The sequence below is a fragment of the Asparagus officinalis genome, chromosome 2 (assembly GCF_001876935.1).
Source record: "Asparagus officinalis chromosome 2, Aspof.V1, whole genome shotgun sequence".
In the NCBI taxonomy this organism is placed as follows: Eukaryota; Viridiplantae; Streptophyta; class Magnoliopsida; order Asparagales; family Asparagaceae; genus Asparagus; species Asparagus officinalis.
In genome coordinates, this window is record NC_033795.1 from 12,083,294 (window position 1) to 12,102,321 (window position 19,028).

The 19,028-nt window shown below is 33.4% G+C and overlaps 1 protein-coding gene across 1 annotated transcript in view; it reads left to right on the forward strand.

Moving 5' to 3' along the window:
• Positions 6,987 to 19,028, forward strand: part of LOC109830833 (probable protein phosphatase 2C 11) — a 14,217-nt gene continuing 2,175 nt past the window's right edge. The window contains 13 exon segments of the mRNA XM_020398194.1: positions 6,987 to 7,450; positions 7,537 to 7,605; positions 7,977 to 8,042; positions 9,315 to 9,436; positions 9,598 to 9,726; positions 11,183 to 11,285; positions 13,310 to 13,391; positions 15,888 to 16,030; positions 16,191 to 16,289; positions 16,398 to 16,556; positions 17,564 to 17,650; positions 17,798 to 17,889; positions 18,485 to 18,556. Of these exon segments, the coding sequence (XP_020253783.1) occupies positions 7,318 to 7,450; positions 7,537 to 7,605; positions 7,977 to 8,042; positions 9,315 to 9,436; positions 9,598 to 9,726; positions 11,183 to 11,285; positions 13,310 to 13,391; positions 15,888 to 16,030; positions 16,191 to 16,289; positions 16,398 to 16,556; positions 17,564 to 17,650; positions 17,798 to 17,889; positions 18,485 to 18,556 (1,356 nt within the window). The 5' untranslated portion in view covers positions 6,987 to 7,317.

Below are 19,028 nucleotides of genomic sequence, written 5' to 3' on the forward strand. Positions count from 1 at the left end.
GGGCCGGCCCGGCCACAACAGTCATAAACGGCCATTATTATCCCTTTGACCAAAATACCCCCAAAATTGTCAAAAACGGTCAAAATTTTAGGGTATTTTGGTCATTTATCTAGGGGGCTGCCTCTATATATAGATGGGGTTTTCATTTATTTTTCTCATCCAAAACTCATCTACTTCTCTCTAATACTCTCTTATACTCTCTAATAATCGCTTTAACTCTCTAATTATTCAATCAAATGGCTTCCTCATCTAATTATGAAGGGCAAAACCCAACTCCCGAAATGTGTCCTCCTACTACAGGAGGTACAACTACTCCTACTACTCCTACCGATGTTGATCCCGAATCCAGTGGCGATGATTCTATACACCAAGAGCTCCTAAAAGGTTAATATCCGATGTATAGAATTTTTTCGAGAAGATGGACTTCGCCATGGATAAACACGGTAGCTTCTCACCCAGAAGGCTAAGTATATGTTGTGCGGCCATATTTTCCAAGCCCATCATAAGAGCGACATCAACCACCTCAAATGCCATTTAGATAAACACAACAAATGTCAGATGCCTCAAGGTGATATCCAACAATCTATGCTCTCACAATCCTCATCTTCTGGTAGTCTTGATAGTTGGAATTATGACGCAGTCCGAGAAAGGAAATGCGTCATTAGGTTTATCATTCTTAAAAATCTTCCTTTTAAATTAGTAGAAGAAAGATTTATTTACAGATGGTTTTTACCCCGCATTTAAAAAAAATCTCGTCAAACTTGTCGACGTGATATTTTAAAATATTATCAGGAGGAACAAGGAAAAATAATTTCTTATTTTAAAAGTTTAAACTATAAATTTTTTTTAACTTCTGATATTTTGACATCTAAAGCACAAACTGGTTATTTATGTATCACAGCACACTGGATTGATGAAAATTAGCAAATGTTTAAATGAGTTATTTTTTATTACATTTGAAGAGTCACATACTGGTATTAATATTACAAATTTAATAATTGAAGAACTTACAAAATTAGAAATATCAGAAAGAATATTTTCTCTTTCACTAGATAATATAAGTAATAATAATGTCTCTGTTGATTATATCAAAACATCTCTGCTATTTCCATGTCGTGGTGATCTTTTTCATATAGATGTGTCTATCATATTTTAAATTTAATTGTTTAAAGTGCATTTGGTGAAATTAAACCCATGATAGAAAAGGTTAGGTTAGTAGCTTATGCTCATAATACTTCTGAACAAAGAATTAAAAGATTGAAACAATTCTGTAAAAGAAAAAATATAAAATCCAGACTAATTCCAAAAGATGTTGACCATAGGTGGAATTTCACTTATGCTATGTTAAGTGTAGTAATACAATATAAAGAAATTATAAATAATTTTATTACTTTTTATACTTCTAGTTCTAGCTCTAGTAGATTGTATGGAATAACTGAAGATGAATTGACAGTTATAAGTAATTTAAAAATATGTTATAAGTTTTTTATGATGCTACAATGTTATTATCTGACTGTTATTATCCAACCATTACTTTAGCTGCTTTACAAGTTTTAAATATTCAAAAAAATTTAATAAATATCGTATGAATAATTATTTTAGAAATATAATTTTTTAAATGGAAAGTAAATTTAATAAATATGTTATGTTTATTCCTATTATTTTTAGTTTAGGGGTTCTTATTGATCCATGTTTGAAGGACACTGACCTTTGAAGATTGTTAAATTCATTGTATGATAATATGATTATAGACACTAATGATGATCAAACCATTACTGCTACTACTCATCATAATACTATTAGAAATTATTTTTAAATATTATATGATGAGTACGCAGGTAAATAAGGTGTAGCTACACATCAGTCTACAGTTTCTATTTCTACGAGCTCAAGTCGGGGCAAAAGTGTAAGTTTTGATAGGTATGCAATGGTAGCTGAGCTAACTGGTGGATCTGGACTTGGATTATCAGCGAAAGTTTCTGAAATTGATCAATATTTAACTGCATCTTTAGTTAAATATCAAAATAATAGTTTATATATTTTGCAATGGTGGAAAGTATATGGAACAGTTTCATATCCTATACTTTCCATCATGGTTCGTGACTTACTAACAGTGCAGGTTTTTATGGTAGCTTTGGAATCCACCTTCAGCATAACAAAATGTTTGATCGACAACCACAGGATATTGTTAGATCCGTATACTGTACAGACGATCATGTGCTTACAAGATTGGTGAAGGTACTAGAAGAGAACGTAATGCATCGATCGGATGGCTGGTATTGAAGATAAATTTAAAGTGTTGGGACTAGTAGATAGATATAAAGAGTAAACAATATTCATCAAATTGTAATTTTTATTTCTTAGCTAAAAATTTGTAATAAACTATTTTGAAAACAGTTGCAAATGATAGTGACATAGATGAGTAGGTGCCAACCTAGTTGGGATGTACTTATTTATTGTGATGCGATGAATTTCAAATTAAATTTATAATTGTAAATGATTTACTGATTATTAATAAAGAAGTTATTTTTATCATTTTAATTTTTATAATTTTTTATATTTGCAATTTATGTAATTTCAAATGATTAATAAATAATAGTATGATTTTTTTATTAAAATTTTGTTTAATTTTTAGTTATATATTATTGAAAATTTAAAGAAATAAAAAAAAGAAAAAAAACCCAAAAAAAAGGCTCGGCCCGGAGCCTAGCTCGCTCAGGCCCGGGTCTGGGTCCCGGTTTTGCCCGGGTCCGGGTCCCAGTTTTGCCCGGGTACTTATTTATTTCCTTTTAAATATTTTTTATCTACTACCATCTTCATCATATTCTACATTGGCAAGACAATATTGGACTCGAAAACCTAAAATGACAGAATATGGCGAGATGATTGACCTATACTTAAAAAAAACTAACAAACATAAAATATTACAGAGAAACAAAATGTTTTGAAGAATAAAAGGAAAGAAAAATTATTTGGAAATAAATATCATGTGAGGAATAAAAGGAAGTAGAAACTTTTAAAGATGAACACAGCTTACATGGTCTCCCTCAAACCAATTGAGAAATACTCAATATATTTTCTAACAAATTTGAATGAGAAGATATATTTGTTAGATTAGATTTCATTTAGATTTTATTTTTTTAATAAACGATTATTTTTTATTAAATTCTGATTTAAAACTTATAAAGTTTGATATTTTTCTGAAAGAAATTTTAGCTACTTGCAAATTACATGTAGGACTTCCAGTGAGTAAAGTTTAAAAGTTTAGGGAGTTTTGTTAAACACCCCAAAATTCATAAATAAAGTCTAGAAGAGCTATATAAAAATACACATCAGGGTGTTATGTGAAATTAACCTTTCTTCAATGGGTGTTTGAAGCATTTTCTTTTGAAAATCTATCGAAGAAACTCCAAACGAATCTCTGAAGCCTTGACTTGACTTGTCAACCGAGTGGGTTTCCGGATTGACAACAAAGACATGCGATTTTGCATAATTACACTAAGTTTTTAATATTTGCATATTTACCCTCTTAATCTTGCTTTTCACCAATTACCCACCAATTCATCAACATTGTAAATTAACAATTACGAAAAGGAAAACCAATTTCTTTTACACGTTTTTAACCCTACCAAATTTTCCTTTCCTCTCCCTCATTCCTATTAATCTTCGACCGAATTGCTTTCGCACCATTTGAATGAGTCATCCACTGAATCTTATTTATATCCAACAAGCAACGACATCCTTAATCTCTCCTCAGTGTTTATCCGAGTCAATAGAAGCTCCTAGAACCCTTTAAAACCTATACTTTTCTAACAAGAACTAAAGTTCTGCTGATAGTATTCTTCTATTAGTTTTCACTAACTAATGATAATGAGAACGTTTTGCGCCGTTATACAAAACTCCATTATTGGTTGTTATTTATTTCTAGCAAAATAACCGCGATTCCCATGACTATTGAACCCATTTCAGTCACCAATCAGACAATGATTGTCTCCATCAACATGCTCTGAAAAAGTAAGATGAACTAGTCGTTGGTCTCATGAGTCTTGAGTAAGCTCTTAATGTGAATCTATAAGGAGGGCTACCTAACAAACAAATGAGCTACTTGAATGAAGGACAAAAATCTAAATTCAACATTCAAACATTTGTAAGATTGACCTCCTAAAGTGCATGAGTTAAAAATTCAAAATTCTAAGGAAACTGAGGGTGATTTTATAAATATCAAGACTTGAAGATAATGTTGCAAAGGGTTTTTATATCAAAATCATATTTACTTTTACCCAAATTAATGTTTGCTATCTTTAAGTTTTTTTTGCTAATATGTTTGCAATGTCACACTTAATCTAGTTTTCAGTCAAAAAAAGTGAAATGGCCATTTTACCCTCACCATTTTCTTATTTATTTAATCTCCTTCCTCGCAAACCCTAACTGAAAACCTAACCCTAACCTCCTCATCCTCCTCTTCTTCCCGTATTCCCTCTCCTCCCTTCCCCAACTTCCCTCGCCCTCTCTTGTCCTTCTCTTCCTCCCTGACCTCTCACTCTCCTATTCCTTCCCAATTAGGAATTAGGATTAGAGTTAGGGTTTGGGGGAGCTGGCGCCATGTGTTAGGGTTAGGGTTTTGGGAGAGGTAGCGGCCATGGGTTAGAGTCAGATTTGAGGTTTGTAGAAGAGAAAGATGGAGGAGGTTACATCTAGGGTTAGGGGTTGGAAGGAAGAAGATGTGAGTAATTGACAATATTTGATTTTTCATAGGTGAACAAGAAAAAAAAGTTTTGACATTGCAAATACGTTACCAAGTAAATATGGTTTAGGGGGTGTTTGTTTGCATGCAAGTGAAAGATGAAAGTGAGAAAATTACTTTCATTTAACAATTAAAGTGTTTGTTTTCATGTAAGTGGTTATAAAAGTGAGATGTAAGAAAGTTGCCACATAAGATTTAATACAATTTTGACTTCCCCTAAAAAAGTGGTGAAGTCACATGAAAGTGACAAAAAGGTAAGTAATTTAATTAAATGATTTTAATTATATTTTCTAATTAATCTTATTTTGCCACGTCATCTTCACATTGCACTTTCGATAATAATTTAATTTTTCAAACAAACACTGTATTTCACTTGCGTGCTGACATGAATGTAAAAGTCATTTGTAAAAAAAAGTAACTTACATATTTTAAATTCACTTTCAGATTGCCAAATACCCCCTTACATTAAAAAAACTTCAAATGTGATAAATATCAATTTGGGTAAAAATAAAGTGGCTTTAATATAGAAATTCTTTGCAAATAAGATATATATGAGGGTTAAATGCGTAAGAAGTACTAAAAGAAAACCATGGGCCGAAATTAGCAGTTTCAGAATACTGCCTCCCTAATTTTGCCTATATAATGCTCCGTTGCCATACTCTTCCTCTCGTTACTTTATAAAATTTTATTTAGGGTTTTGAGGAGAGGAAAAGATTGTTAGGAGTTATTAGATTGGGTTTGGATTGGAAAAATCTTGTATAAATCAAGTGTTTTCCAAAACCTCCCAATCTAGTGATTTCTAGCTGTCTAACCCTCTCCTTTTTCGCCTCTGCAGTCTCTGAGGACAAGATGAAATAAAGTTAAAGTTTATTTATTTTTTTGATTAAAGATTATTGTGATCTCGCCTCATCCTGTGTATTTATTAGGTTTTGCTATTTGATAGAAACAATTGGGCTCATCCTATGTTTTTATTAGGGTTGTTATTTGGGAGAAACAATTGGGGAGATCGCTGCTGTGCATCGCATCTACTTCCATAAATTGCCCTAATGTTTCATGGAAAAAGGGTTAATTGCACTTTAATGCCCTAACTTTTCATGGAAAAAGGCTTAATTGCACTTTAATGTCCTATTGTTTCATCGATTTTTAATTTTGAAATGGTGTAGTTTTTAATTTTTCAAAAAAAAGACCGTAAACCTATTCAATCTTTGTAACGTTTTTAACGTACGAAACGTTCAGCTGGTTTTAAGTTGGCACATACAAAACGTTTAAGCTCGTTTAAAAAGAGCCCACGCGCAGGAGCCCGCTCGTACGATCCCGCTCGCACGTGTCCACTCGCTTATATACCAATACAAGTGTATAATATTAAAACATTTGTTATACCATATATAATATATGTATTAATTTGAACCAACTGAAATGCATTCAATTAGTCAATGTGAGATTAAAATTCACGTACTACTTATTAAACACATTTTAATTTTTATCTATAAAACCCAATCATTAAATGATATCTTTTTATAAAAACTCTAACAGTGCATGTCACCTGCTCTTATATGTATGGTTTTTATTTGACTCAAGTTTTCTGTATTTTTAAAATTTTTATACTTTTAGGGGCTGTTTGGTTGCACACTTTTTGAGAAAACTTTTCTCAAAACATCTGACAATGACAAATTTATAATTAAAAGTTTTTCAGAGATTTCTGTAAATTGTGTTTAGTTCAACAAAAAATTTACAGAAATATTTTCTATAAAATATCAAAACCTACCAAATTTTACAAAAAACAATTTCCTCTCAAAATGAGAGGAAATCACCAGAAATCTGACACATACCATATTTAATTAAAAACCTACCAAATCTTGTTATTTTCTATAAAGTTATGAGCTATTTTCTTATTTTGAACCAAACAAGCAAAGTAAAAAAAACAAGAAAATTGGTACTTTTTGATTTCTCAAAACTTTTTCTATAATTTTTTTAAGAAATACAAAGAAATCATATTTTAGGTGAAAACATTTCCTATAATTTCTAGAAATTGAACCCCCTTGAGTGCAAAAAATTCACTTTATCATTTAACCGAAAAAGGTAAACTGCATAAAAGTACTACAATAAAGACATGAGCTTTATAAAGGAAAAATAATTTTTACAGATCGATAACTGAATATTTATAACTATAATTCCAAAAAACATGATCTATAAATAAATAATTACAAGAAGTACTCATAACAAACTTTTGATCGCTTGTAGACGTTTACATAAAATTTTAAAATTTGATTACTCACAAAAGTACTGACGTATACATTTCACATGCTGGCACAAATTACAGTTCCATCCCCAGAAAAACTCAACTTACCATCTCCTCCCTCCTCCATGAAAAGTCCCCCTGTTTGTTACAATTTCATCAGCACCACCAAAATTCCCCTCTTTTCCCCTTCAAACATCAAAACCCTAGATCCAGATCCCTGTCAATCTAATTCAATTTCCAATACATAAAGTACGCTCTTCGAAATTTCCCTGAAAATTTCATTTTTTTTGTTTATTTTTTAGGGTTTCCCTTAATTTAGGAGAATTCGAAGAAAATGTCGTCTACGAGCCAATCTGATTTCGATTACCTTTTCAAATTGTTGCTGATTGGGGATTCGGGAGTTGGTAAAAGCAGCCTCTTGTTGAGCTTCACTTCTGATTCCTTTGAAGAACTCTCTCCTACGATCGGTACGTTCTTCGATTAATTTTTTTTTTGGCAACTATGTATTTTTTTATTCGATGCCTTTATATAACAATGAATTATATTAATGCAGGTGTGGACTTTAAGATTAAGATGGTTACAATGGGAGGGAAAAGATTGAAACTTGCAATCTGGGACACAGGTAATAATCTGTTCATGGTATTGTCTTTAATTTGGAATAGATGAATTTTTTTTCATGTATCTTCAATTTTGTTGACAATGTGATCCTTATTAAAAGTAGAGAGCTTAGCGATATGGAATGTCCTGTTTAATGTTTTCATAATATCTCTTTTTCTACATTTGCAAAGATATCTAATGAGACTAACACGGTAAATATATCTTTGATTCCTTTAGAGACATCAAACATTTGCGGTAATGGTAGCACAATTTTTTCACAGCCGAGCAATTACTTTTCCATGAGAAATTTAGAAATTATTTTGTGGTCTCATGCACAATTCAAAAGTGTAGGATGTAAATAGAGGATTTTACATATGGTTCAATTTTATTGTGCAGCTGGTCAGGAGAGATTCAGAACATTAACAAGCTCATATTATAGAGGAGCACAAGGCATCATAATGGGTATATTAGTTTTATCCTTTAGACATTTTTATCTCTTAAAGCTTGTGTTTATCTTCTCCATACCCACAATTGCAAGGAAGTTCTTTAGTATGATCATGATGTTTGATGCTTGCACCTTGTCTGCATTTATTAATTACATCAATTATATGTCTTTGCCTTTTTTATACATTGGCAGAAATGTATTGAATCTCATATGTAACATAAAAACTATTTGTGGGAAGTGAAAATCTAGAACCATTACAGGGGAAGTTGTCTCTTTTTATTAGTTACATTATTAGACCTTTGGGTTTTGAGTTCATGGAGCACTGTTCACCCCAGGAAATTTTTGTCTATTTATTTCAATTATGTTGAATTTTAAAACCGAAGTCAGTATTATGTTTTGTCTGTTAATAAGTGGCATATCTTCTGGACCTATGTATGGTCACAACTGTACATCTCGGCATGATTTTTTCTATGTAAACATACTAGATGTTCATGAGGGTTGTTAGGTAGAGTATGGTGGAAGCCCTGACAGAATTAGAATGATGCTGGCAAACACTGAGCACGACAGAGGAAACAATGAGCTATGTGACGCAGGATTGTGTCTGAGAGTCTGAGACAAATGTGGTTGCTGGAATAAGGCCTTGTTATTGAATTGAATATTCCATTGTACCCATGCAATTTCACCTACTTTAGCAATTCAGAATCAAATTACATTCTTTGTGTTTTGGAAGTGCATATATAATTTATTATTTCCTTTTATGTACAACAAATTTGAATCAAATCTAACACAACTGAATTGTCTATCAAAATATCCAATAATCAAATGTTTTGTCACATGTCAGGCACTTGTGATGTGCAAAGCTATTCATATATGTACCAATTTAAAATGAGAACCAAACTCAGTTTGCTTACGTGGATGGTGGAGAATCTGAAATTTTCCTGTTTGTTAAGGTGGCTTTAATGCTGCCTGTGCTATGATTCTTTCGACCGAATAAATATTGTGGGTGGGTTTGTGCGGTGATTTTTGTGAAAAAAGGAGTATGGTGTCAGGGGAGCTAATTGACTGGTTGGTGGAAACCTTTCCAAATGAAGAAATAATATTTTATCAGTTAACATTATACTCAGGAAAACAGTGACTACATTTTTGCACATGCATATGCCTTTCATGCGAGAGTGTAGGAAAGTAGTTAGTTTTGTAAGCCCGTTTAGCCCTTTGAAGTTTTAATTTTCTATTGCACAAGTTAAATTTATTAGTTTAAATTTTTGAGTCTTCTTTTCTTTTACATACAGTTTATGACGTAACAAGAAGAGACACATTTACAAATCTGGCCGACATATGGGCCAAGGAAATAGAACTGTATTCAACTAATCAAGACTGCATCAAGATGCTAGTTGGAAACAAAGTTGATAAGGTATTTCTAGTTTTGCTGTTGGCATTATCTTTTTTAATTTTTTTTCATGAATTATGTCAAATTTGTGACTGGTAATGCTCTTTATTGCTTGTTGCCAATTAATTTCTTGCACATGTACTGTAATTTGTGACTAGTAATGTTCTATTTGTTTGCATTTCCAGGAAAGTGGAAGAGCTGTCACGAAGAAAGAGGGTATTGATTTAGCTAGACAATTTGGTTGCCTATTCCTAGAATGTAGTGCGAGAACTCGAGTAAATGTAGAAAAGTGCTTTGAGGAGCTTGTCTTAAAGGTATATACAATCAATGTTTTTTATTAACTGTCATAATGCACGTTCATTGTGGATTGTTGGCTGAATTCATGCATATTGCAGAAATCCAATTAAGATTGAGTTTCTTTTTTTGTAATTATACTAGAATTAATTTAATATGGTGCTATATTTCCACTTTTATATCAACTACAAATAAATGCGTGATGCCTTTGTTAGTGATAATTATCGGTTTTCATTTTATATTCTTGGGCGGCTGAATTTTTGTGCCACAAACCATTCTTGGGTTGTGCTTTTCTCCATCTGGCCTGTTGGCAACTCTTCCACTGATGAGGTTAGTAGAACTAATTTGGCTAAGGGCTAAAATTCTGTTTGGCAAAAACTGGGCTACAGTTGAACCATTTTTTAATTTCAAAATTTGGCCCTTAAATCGGTATACTTCTGGACTAGGGGTAGGTGATCCAAAACTAAACTTGTCTTGGCCAAAACTGTTGAAGGGGGAGTTGAAATGCATTGAAGGCAGGAGAGGGTAGGGAAGAGGAAGTGGGTACTTAACTCCGTTTGGAAATTTTTTTTTGATGGGTGAAATTTTCAATAAAATGTTGTCATTTTGTTCCCCCACAAATCTGGGGTAGAGGAGGAGAGGGGAATTGGTCATAAAAGGTCTAATGTTTGACCCTCTATCCTCTTGGACCAACAGCTGAAATTTGATTATAAAATCCTTCTTTTCTCTTCCCTTCTCTTTACTTTATTTGGGAGTTTCTTTTGAGTAGGATGGAGTGAAAGGGAGGTGATAAAATTCACCTCAATTACAATTAACCTCTAATCTAAGGACTTGATCCCCCACCAAAAAAAAAACTCTGAAGATGAATTTTTTTGAACCATCATGATATGAATCCAATAGCTAATATAAGATTTTACGTCCATTCCCTTTACTAAACTCACAAGCATGTGTTATGTTTCCCTGCTCCTCTCTTTCACTTACCTTAGTGTTGGTGAGGTGGTACTTAATAGTTAGAATATGTCAGCTTCCCTATGGGTAGTACTATTTTTTATTTTCCTGTGTTTCGTAACCTCCCAAAATGGGGCAGGATTGATCGTGGCTCCATTTTGGGGAAAACTCTGTTAGGGAAAAACTGGGCCATTTTGGGGAAAAAATTGGCCCAGTTTTCCTGAAGCTAAACTAAAACTCTTAAACCAGTTCTTTGTTGGACTTCCTCCCTGGTTCAATTCTGGTCTGATTTTGGATAAAACTGGGTTATGATTGATCCTTGCCCAGTTTTTTCAAGGATTGCCAAACACAGCCTATCTGGAAAGAAAACAGAGAAAGATAATGATTCTCGTTCTTTTCCTAATGCCTCCAATTAGTTTATTACAATATTATCTGATTTGTTTTTGACTTACTTTTCTCAGTGAACTACTATTTGCCTATCAGATACCCTGTTGATGGTTTACTAACATCATTGTGATCTCAAAGCAGATATTGGAAGCACCAAGCCTCTTGGCTGATGGGTCGACAGGCGTGAAGAAGAACATCTTTAAGCAGAATCCTACACAAGACGCCGATGCTCCAGTTAGTACTTGTTGTTGATTATGGTCAACACTTAGTGATGGTGATTAATTCTTTTGTGATATATATTTATGTATAGCTTGTTTATTGAAATTAGTACCGGTGCTGAATCTTTCTCCCAGTTTTTTATGTGCAATGTGAAGTTTTATATTTTGCCTCTATGTTGCTGTATACAGACCATACTTGTTATAGTCTATTTTGTTTGATGTTTAATTTGTGGGAAGAGATGAATCCAATCAAAATATGCCCTTTCGCGACGTTCTCTTTTATTAATGGAATAGAGAATGAAGTACTGGATTTTAGATTTTGCTTGTCATTTTTTTCTGAACTTTTCAATCTTGGTTGTTTCAGAGTAGCATATGTCCTTATAGCCATAGGCTACAATTTTGAAAGATAAGCTTTAATTTTATTTCAACTCTATAAAATGTTGTTGGTATTTCCGAGTATAATATGCAGGAAGAGCTAAGATTATCACCTGTGCAAGTTGTTGATCAAACGGTCCATTGCACATAAAATGCTCTACTGCTAGGCACGATTTCGTTAAACCGAAAAAAGAAAAATATTTTATTTATTTATTTATCATTACCCTGATATAAGTTTGCGTATGTGAAAGAGAAAACCAAGGAATGGGCACAGAAACTGCAGAATGCTTTAAAAGCGCGGAATAGTTTGAATGAAATTGAACGTAAAATCCCTAAAGAAAGGATTTATCAGCTTTTAGGTTATTTACATACAATTATCCGCCAATAGTTCAACTGCAAATAAACGTTGATATTTCCATGTCTTTTTCTTTAGAGTATGATTGCCATTTGCAAAGGGTTAAAAGAAGTGCAAATCACATAGAGAATTTTTAAATTACTCGTAATCATATACTAAATAGCTAAGGTAATCATGACAAAAGTTGATCTTTTTCCCAACCACCAAGTGTTAATCTCAATTCCATTAAACGCAATTTTGATTTCCCCTAAAAGAATGGTGAAACCACATAAAAGTGACCAAAATAATAACCAATTTTAATTAAATAATTTTAACTACAATATTTACTAATTAATTCAATTTTGTCACGTCATCTTCGCATTGCGCTTTGAACAATAATTTTGTTTTTTTTAAACAAACATTATATTCCACTTGCATACTAACATAGATGTGAAAGTCATTTGTAAAACAAAATAACTTATACATTTTCAATTCACTTTTGAACAGTCGAACACCCCCTTAGTGTACATAACATTTTATTCCCAACCCATATTCTCTGTGCTGCAGCACCCAGAGTAGCGTTAACTGGACTATATATTCCCAACTACTTCTATACTGTACACCAAAAGATTATGGATCCATGACGGCTTATCAATTTGAATAACAATCTAAGTGAAAGGACCTCGTACTTGATGAGTCATTATGGACCCACAATCTTTAGATGTAGTAGTATAGAAGTAGTTGAAAAAATGTAATCTAGTTGTCACTACTTGTCCCAAATCTAAATTTTCATATGTGTCCTCATATTGCTAGTCTTTCATGCAAGAAAATAAAACAAGAAAATATTATAAAGAAGGCATTTTATTTTAACTACATTATTTGCATATTTACTCGTTAAATCCAGATATTTATTAATTTATTTTTTGAGAAAGTTAACCCGATTGGATTGAGAATGTCGGGTACCATTTGAGATGTTTTGATGGATTGAATTTGAAAATGAAATAAAATAAAACAAAATCCTCTAGAACATTAGACTCATTTGCATGTATATTTCTAATCTATTCGATTTATAGATTCATCTTTCAGATCTGAGATCTGTATATTGTGACAATCTAATCTTATGAATTATAACTAACCGTGTTAAAAGAGAGAGTATACAGATTCACGTAAATAAATAAACCTTGTGAATTATAACGTACACAAGCAGATTAGAGGTAATATGTAAATAAGATATGTCTGGAGGGTATATGTGCAAAAATAATACCAGGGACGAGGATTCAGAGACGATCTCTCTATTGAGCATCGATCCCCTCCTCGAAGGGCAAAAATCCTTACGGTGACCGTACTCGAGTGATGACGATAAGCCTCCGATGATGCAGAAGCCATCGGATCCCGGCGCCGTTTTCAGCGGCGGTGGAATTAGGTATCTTTCTCCACGAACCCACCCTCCTCTTTTTACTTATTGTGATTGAATTTTAGTTTTCTTTATGATTTAATGAACCTATAGCAGAGGCGATGTGATGTAATAAAGAAACCCTAATTCGGCATCTTGGCTCATTGAAATGCTATTCACTGAACCCGAAATGGCTAGATTTTCCATGGGGCTGGCTTGAGTTCAGAAAAGATTGAATCTTTTTGACTATTTTAATTGGTTTAGACGTATAGATTTGTATCGTAAGTTTAAGATAGGAGCTGTTGATTGAGGATGATAGGTGGTCGTCGAGTAAATTTTGTTTGGTTTTTCCCCCTTCAAATCTCTTTGTTGTGAGGTTTTATTCATTTAACTGATGAGAGGTTTTCATATTGGATGGGCAAAGTAAGTGATGAATGTAATTCTAATTAACAGAAGAAACAAATGGAATAGTATGGTTTTTGAAACCCCTTGGTCATTTGGAAAGAGGGCAATGATCGTGTTTTCAATTCAAAAAGCCAGAATGAGGAAAATGTCTGGAGGAGCATGTCACGTTTAGTGGTGTTGTGGCCTGAATCATGCAAGCTTCATTGAAGTAGAAGACCCCCCCATAGAAATCTATCTGATGTTATCTTATCTATTTAAAGTTTGGTTATTTTTACTGTCAATAAATCACTCTCTCAGTTATTTTCTCAAAAGAGAAAAAGAAGGGTGAACCTCATTAGGCTTGTTCTTTTCTTCATGGGAATTTTCTAAATTAGCATTAGAGTAGTGATTCTTTACTCATACCAATAGATTCTAGTTCTTAAGCCACTACTATGCTAACAATTTTAATGAAAATTAGAGAAATTGGAATTGTATTTTGTGACACCACAAATATAGTCCCACATCGGACAAATGGTGTGATATAGACCGGTTTAGACAGTAAGTTATGAAAGTCAAGTTGCAAAATGGGCTAGCCATATCTGGAGGCAAATATGCCAAACAATGTGTTGCACTTAGTGGGTCAAGGGCTCGCACCGTGCCAACGAACTTTCAGGTTAGGAGAGTGACAAATGGTATTAGAGTAATTAGCTAACCGAAAGTGTGAAACTAAGAGCTATGTGGGACTAAGTGATGTGTCGTCGTTGTGTAAGCATAGTGAGAGCCACCTCTTGAACCTGTGGAATCCTCTAGAATCTTCATCATCTAGTGGTGATATTGCAATGATTCATTGTCTTGCCGCAATGAGGATGTTGCGTATTTAAGGTGGGTTGATTGTGATACCCCAAATATAGTCCTGCATCTGATGGATGTGGTGATATATATGGGTTTAAATAGTAAGTCATGGGAATCAAGTTCCACATTGGCTAAACATTTTTCGCGGTGGATCACGCCAAACAATATGTTGCACTCAGTGGATCACAGGGCTTACGCTGTGCTAATGGGCTCCTGGACCTAGGGCATAACATAGTTACTTGTGTGTTCTGAAGATATTGTTGTGCATCTAATAGATGAACTGATGGTCTGAACATGCTTTGGATGTGACCATAGCATGTATTCAGGAAAGTACCATTACTTCCACTCTTTTAGGCATTTATTAAAAAATGAATGTTAGTCTGTATAGTTGGCGACTACTGTTACACATGCGATGCACATGAGTTAGTATTACAATTTATCGTATGCATGCTGTGATAATATCATGATTTAACAAATACTTGGTAGAGACGAACACCCACCAAGATCATTTTCTCATTGGAAATTTGAAAATTTAATTAGAAGTAAATACCTATATGTAACTACCTCTAAGATAAACTATCTCAATAATAAACGAGTTAGGTTTGAAAATTAGCATGAAAGTGTGGATAGTAATTGTTTCCAAGGGAGACAGTTTAGAAATGAGTGACACAAGTCATGTTCTTGCAATCAGTGACAACTATTTTAGCAGAATGTATGAATATGGATGTGCATCCAAGGAGGATATTCTAGAACCATGTATCCTTGGATCATGTGTCTACCAGATGCTTGCGATGTCCAGCTTTTACAGCTATATGTGAACTGTATAATCTCTTAAGACATCGTTAATTATCAGACATCTCGCTCTTTCTTTCGTTTCTTTGTTTAGTGCCTTCCTGCTTCTGTTTAGCAAGCAAGTTAATGCTCTATTCTGTCTCATATGCTAAATGATTTTCTTCACGTACATGCTAGTATCCTTTCTTTTTCTTTTTTTAAATCCCAAGGTGCGGTTGGATGTTTTCTTTTTTTTAGTTTTGTACATAGGAGATAGGCACTATCTTTGTAGGAAATTTTTGCAGGAGCAGGTTGAGGAAAATAGATTCTCGAATATCTGTATTTTGAGCTTGTTTAATGGTACAATTCAATTTTTTGGATATGCATCATATTTGATCTAGACTCCAGTCATATTGTGACAACATATAAATGTCCAAGCCTCATTGGCTGTTTTTTGTTTTTAAATCAGTGGGGTCTTTTCATAGCATATACACTAAAACATCTTCATTGGCTTGATAGTTTTATTACTGGCAATAAAAATGGGAGGTTTAGCTATGGATATTCCACCTTTAAGGGTAAAAGGGCTTCAATGGAAGATTTCTATGAAACAAGGATATCTGAAGTTGATGGCCAGATGGTTGCATTTTTTGGCGTCTTTGATGGTATGCTATGGTTCCTTTATAAGAAAACTCTGATGAAATATCCTTATTGACCTTTTTTTTGTTTTGCAACATTTGCCTCTTCATATGCCCCTATGACTCCTTGTCCATTCTTCTAATTTTTCTTACTTCCTCTTGTGTCTGTTCATCTTCTTCAATCTAGGTCATGGAGGTTCCAGAACTGCAGAATATCTGAAAAACAACCTATTCAACAACTTGAGCAGTCATCCAGACTTCATTAAAGACACTAAGTCAGCTATTGGTCTGTGGTTGGTTGATTTAAGTGCTGATACTTATATGTTTGTGTTTATTCGATCTTTTTACTTGTTACTAGTTATTTCACTTAATAGTCTAACATTGTTTCTTGCAGTTGAAGCTTTCAGACAGACAGATACTGATTATCTTAATGAGGAAAAAGGTCAGCAAAAGGATGCTGGTTCAACTGCATCAACAGCTGTTTTGGTAGGGGATCGGCTTTTTGTGGCAAATGTTGGAGATTCTAGAGCGGTTGCATGCAGAGCTGGCCTAGGTTTAATTTTTTTTCTCTAAATGGCATAAAAATGATTGGAAATTCATAGTACTTGTATGTAGAAGTTAATGTGAATGAAATTCCACAACAGTAGATTAGTTATCTGGACAATGAATTGCATATTTATTAGAGCTTTGTAAAAGTAGGTATAGGAAATCTTGCAACTAAAGTTCACTTGGGGGGAGAGTTCTTGATACAACATGAAAAAAGGCTAGAGATGGAGGTTGAGGTCTATCTTGACCTCAGCCTAAGTTCAACTCAGTGAGTGTCATTTTAGGTGCTAGAGGAAGGAGAAAATTCATGTAGTGAGCCTGAACCAAATTTAACTTCATGGAGCATCATGTAGACATAATGGAACATTTTGCAGAGATAACTAGAAAGCTGTAAACAACAATGCAAGCTTATTATTCAACAAAATAAATGGCAAATATTTCAGCACAGGGAGAGAGAAATGAAGGGAAAAAAGTAGAGGTTTCATACAGTAACTCACTCAGCTCAAAGTTTATCTATCGTGAATGCCTTTTTTGAGTAACACTATATATGGTGAATTTCATGTCAGTATCTCAGGAGAGAAATACCTGTAATAAAGTTGGACAGCGTTGAACAACTAGGAAGTTTACACTTTGGTAAAAAATACATTGGAAAACTTTTCAGCACACTTAGAATTAAACTTTGTGCTGTAGCAGATTAAAAACTTTATTTACCAGAGTAGCATATTTCCTATCCCCATCAGCAAAATGTACCTCTTCTTTTCTGATTCTGAACCCATCTTCTTGCCATGTCTTGCAACTTAGTAAATCACTCCTTTGGTAGTTATTGAAAGGATTGTAAAAGGTACCATAATCAACAGAAGTAGAGGGTATTAGCCAATTCTCTTTTCAATGTGACTCAAATTTTCTTGTCAGATGACTCCTTTTATGCACCTTTCACAAAGCTATGGTTTTATCAAACTCTATCCCTCCTAACCAATTGATTTATTGATATCATTAACATTATGTTATATGCAGCAATTCCTTTGTCTATTGATCACAAACCAGAAAGGTCTGATGAGCGTGAACGAATTGAAAGTGCCGGAGGATTCATTCTTTGGGCAGGTTATTAAATCTTGTCCTGATCGTTACCTTGCTTTTGGTGAATATGCCCTAAAAGTTACATTCTTCTTGCAAATGGGTCATGTATCGTGCACTGATTGCATAATCATTTTGTTGTTTCTCTAAATAACTAATGATCAAATTTCCCAGGTACTTGGCGAGTAGGCGGTGTTCTTGCTGTTTCTCGTGCATTTGGAGATAAATTGCTCAAGCCCTATGTTTCTGCAGAACCAGAGATTCAGGTACCCATCACAGATTAGTGGTTAGTTCTCTTCATTCTGATTTAATTAGAAAGAACAAAAAAATATCAACTTAAAGTCCAAGTATTATATTTGATAGTTCAAGTGCAAGTTTAAAGGAAATTAATCACCTAATTCTAGAAATTCACTAGATGGAGAATTTGCAGTTAATTTCTTCCACTTCTTACTACATGAGAATGTCACGAACATTGTAACTATAGTTTAGGTCTGTGGATGAAGTCTAGGACTTTTATCTTTGTTAGAAGTAATATGGATTTGTCAAGGTTGGTGTTTACAGAGATAGGATTTGCAGTAATGTGTCATGTCAGGCTATTTTGTTATGTATAAAAGACCAGTTACCTTAACAGAGCATATTATTGGTTATTTGGTAGCTTATTGGTATATAATCTGATATCATACTCATTGATTTATGAGTTGTGGAAATACGTATTAATGATTTGCTGCTTAGCATGATGTCATGATGCAAGATCACCATTTATAAGTAGATGTTTGCAACTATTAATTCCTTTCTTTAGTTATTTTATACGTATCATGCTGAAAACAGTTACTTAGATGATGTTTCTTCTTTTGATTCTAGGAAGAGAAGATAGAAGGTTTTGACTTTCTGATTATCGCCAGTGATGGAATTTGGAATGTTCTATCTAATAAGGTATGTGTTCATTGTACACTTCCTTTTCCATGCAATTATAACTGCTACTTAAACGTATTAATTTCTTTCATGTTTTCCAAATGTTCTTTAACTTATTTTATTAAATAAAGCAAGCTACGTATATGGAATTTTTGAACTTTTCTCTGGGTTGTTTATACCGTTGCAACACCTACCGGTTATTATATATATATATATTATATATATATCTATTATATATATTTTAAAAGGAGAGAGGAGAGGAAGGCAAGACTTATCAACTTAATGGATAGGGTAGTTGTACCACTTTTGTCCATATTTATAATATAAAAGTTCTTCATATCTGCAGATCCTAGGGAAGATCCATGGATAAAAGTTTGGTGGACACTATTTCTATCCTTAAGTCGATAGGAGTTTTCTATATTATATCTATATATTATATATAAATAATATATATATATTATATATATATTATATATATGAGAAGAGAGAGAGA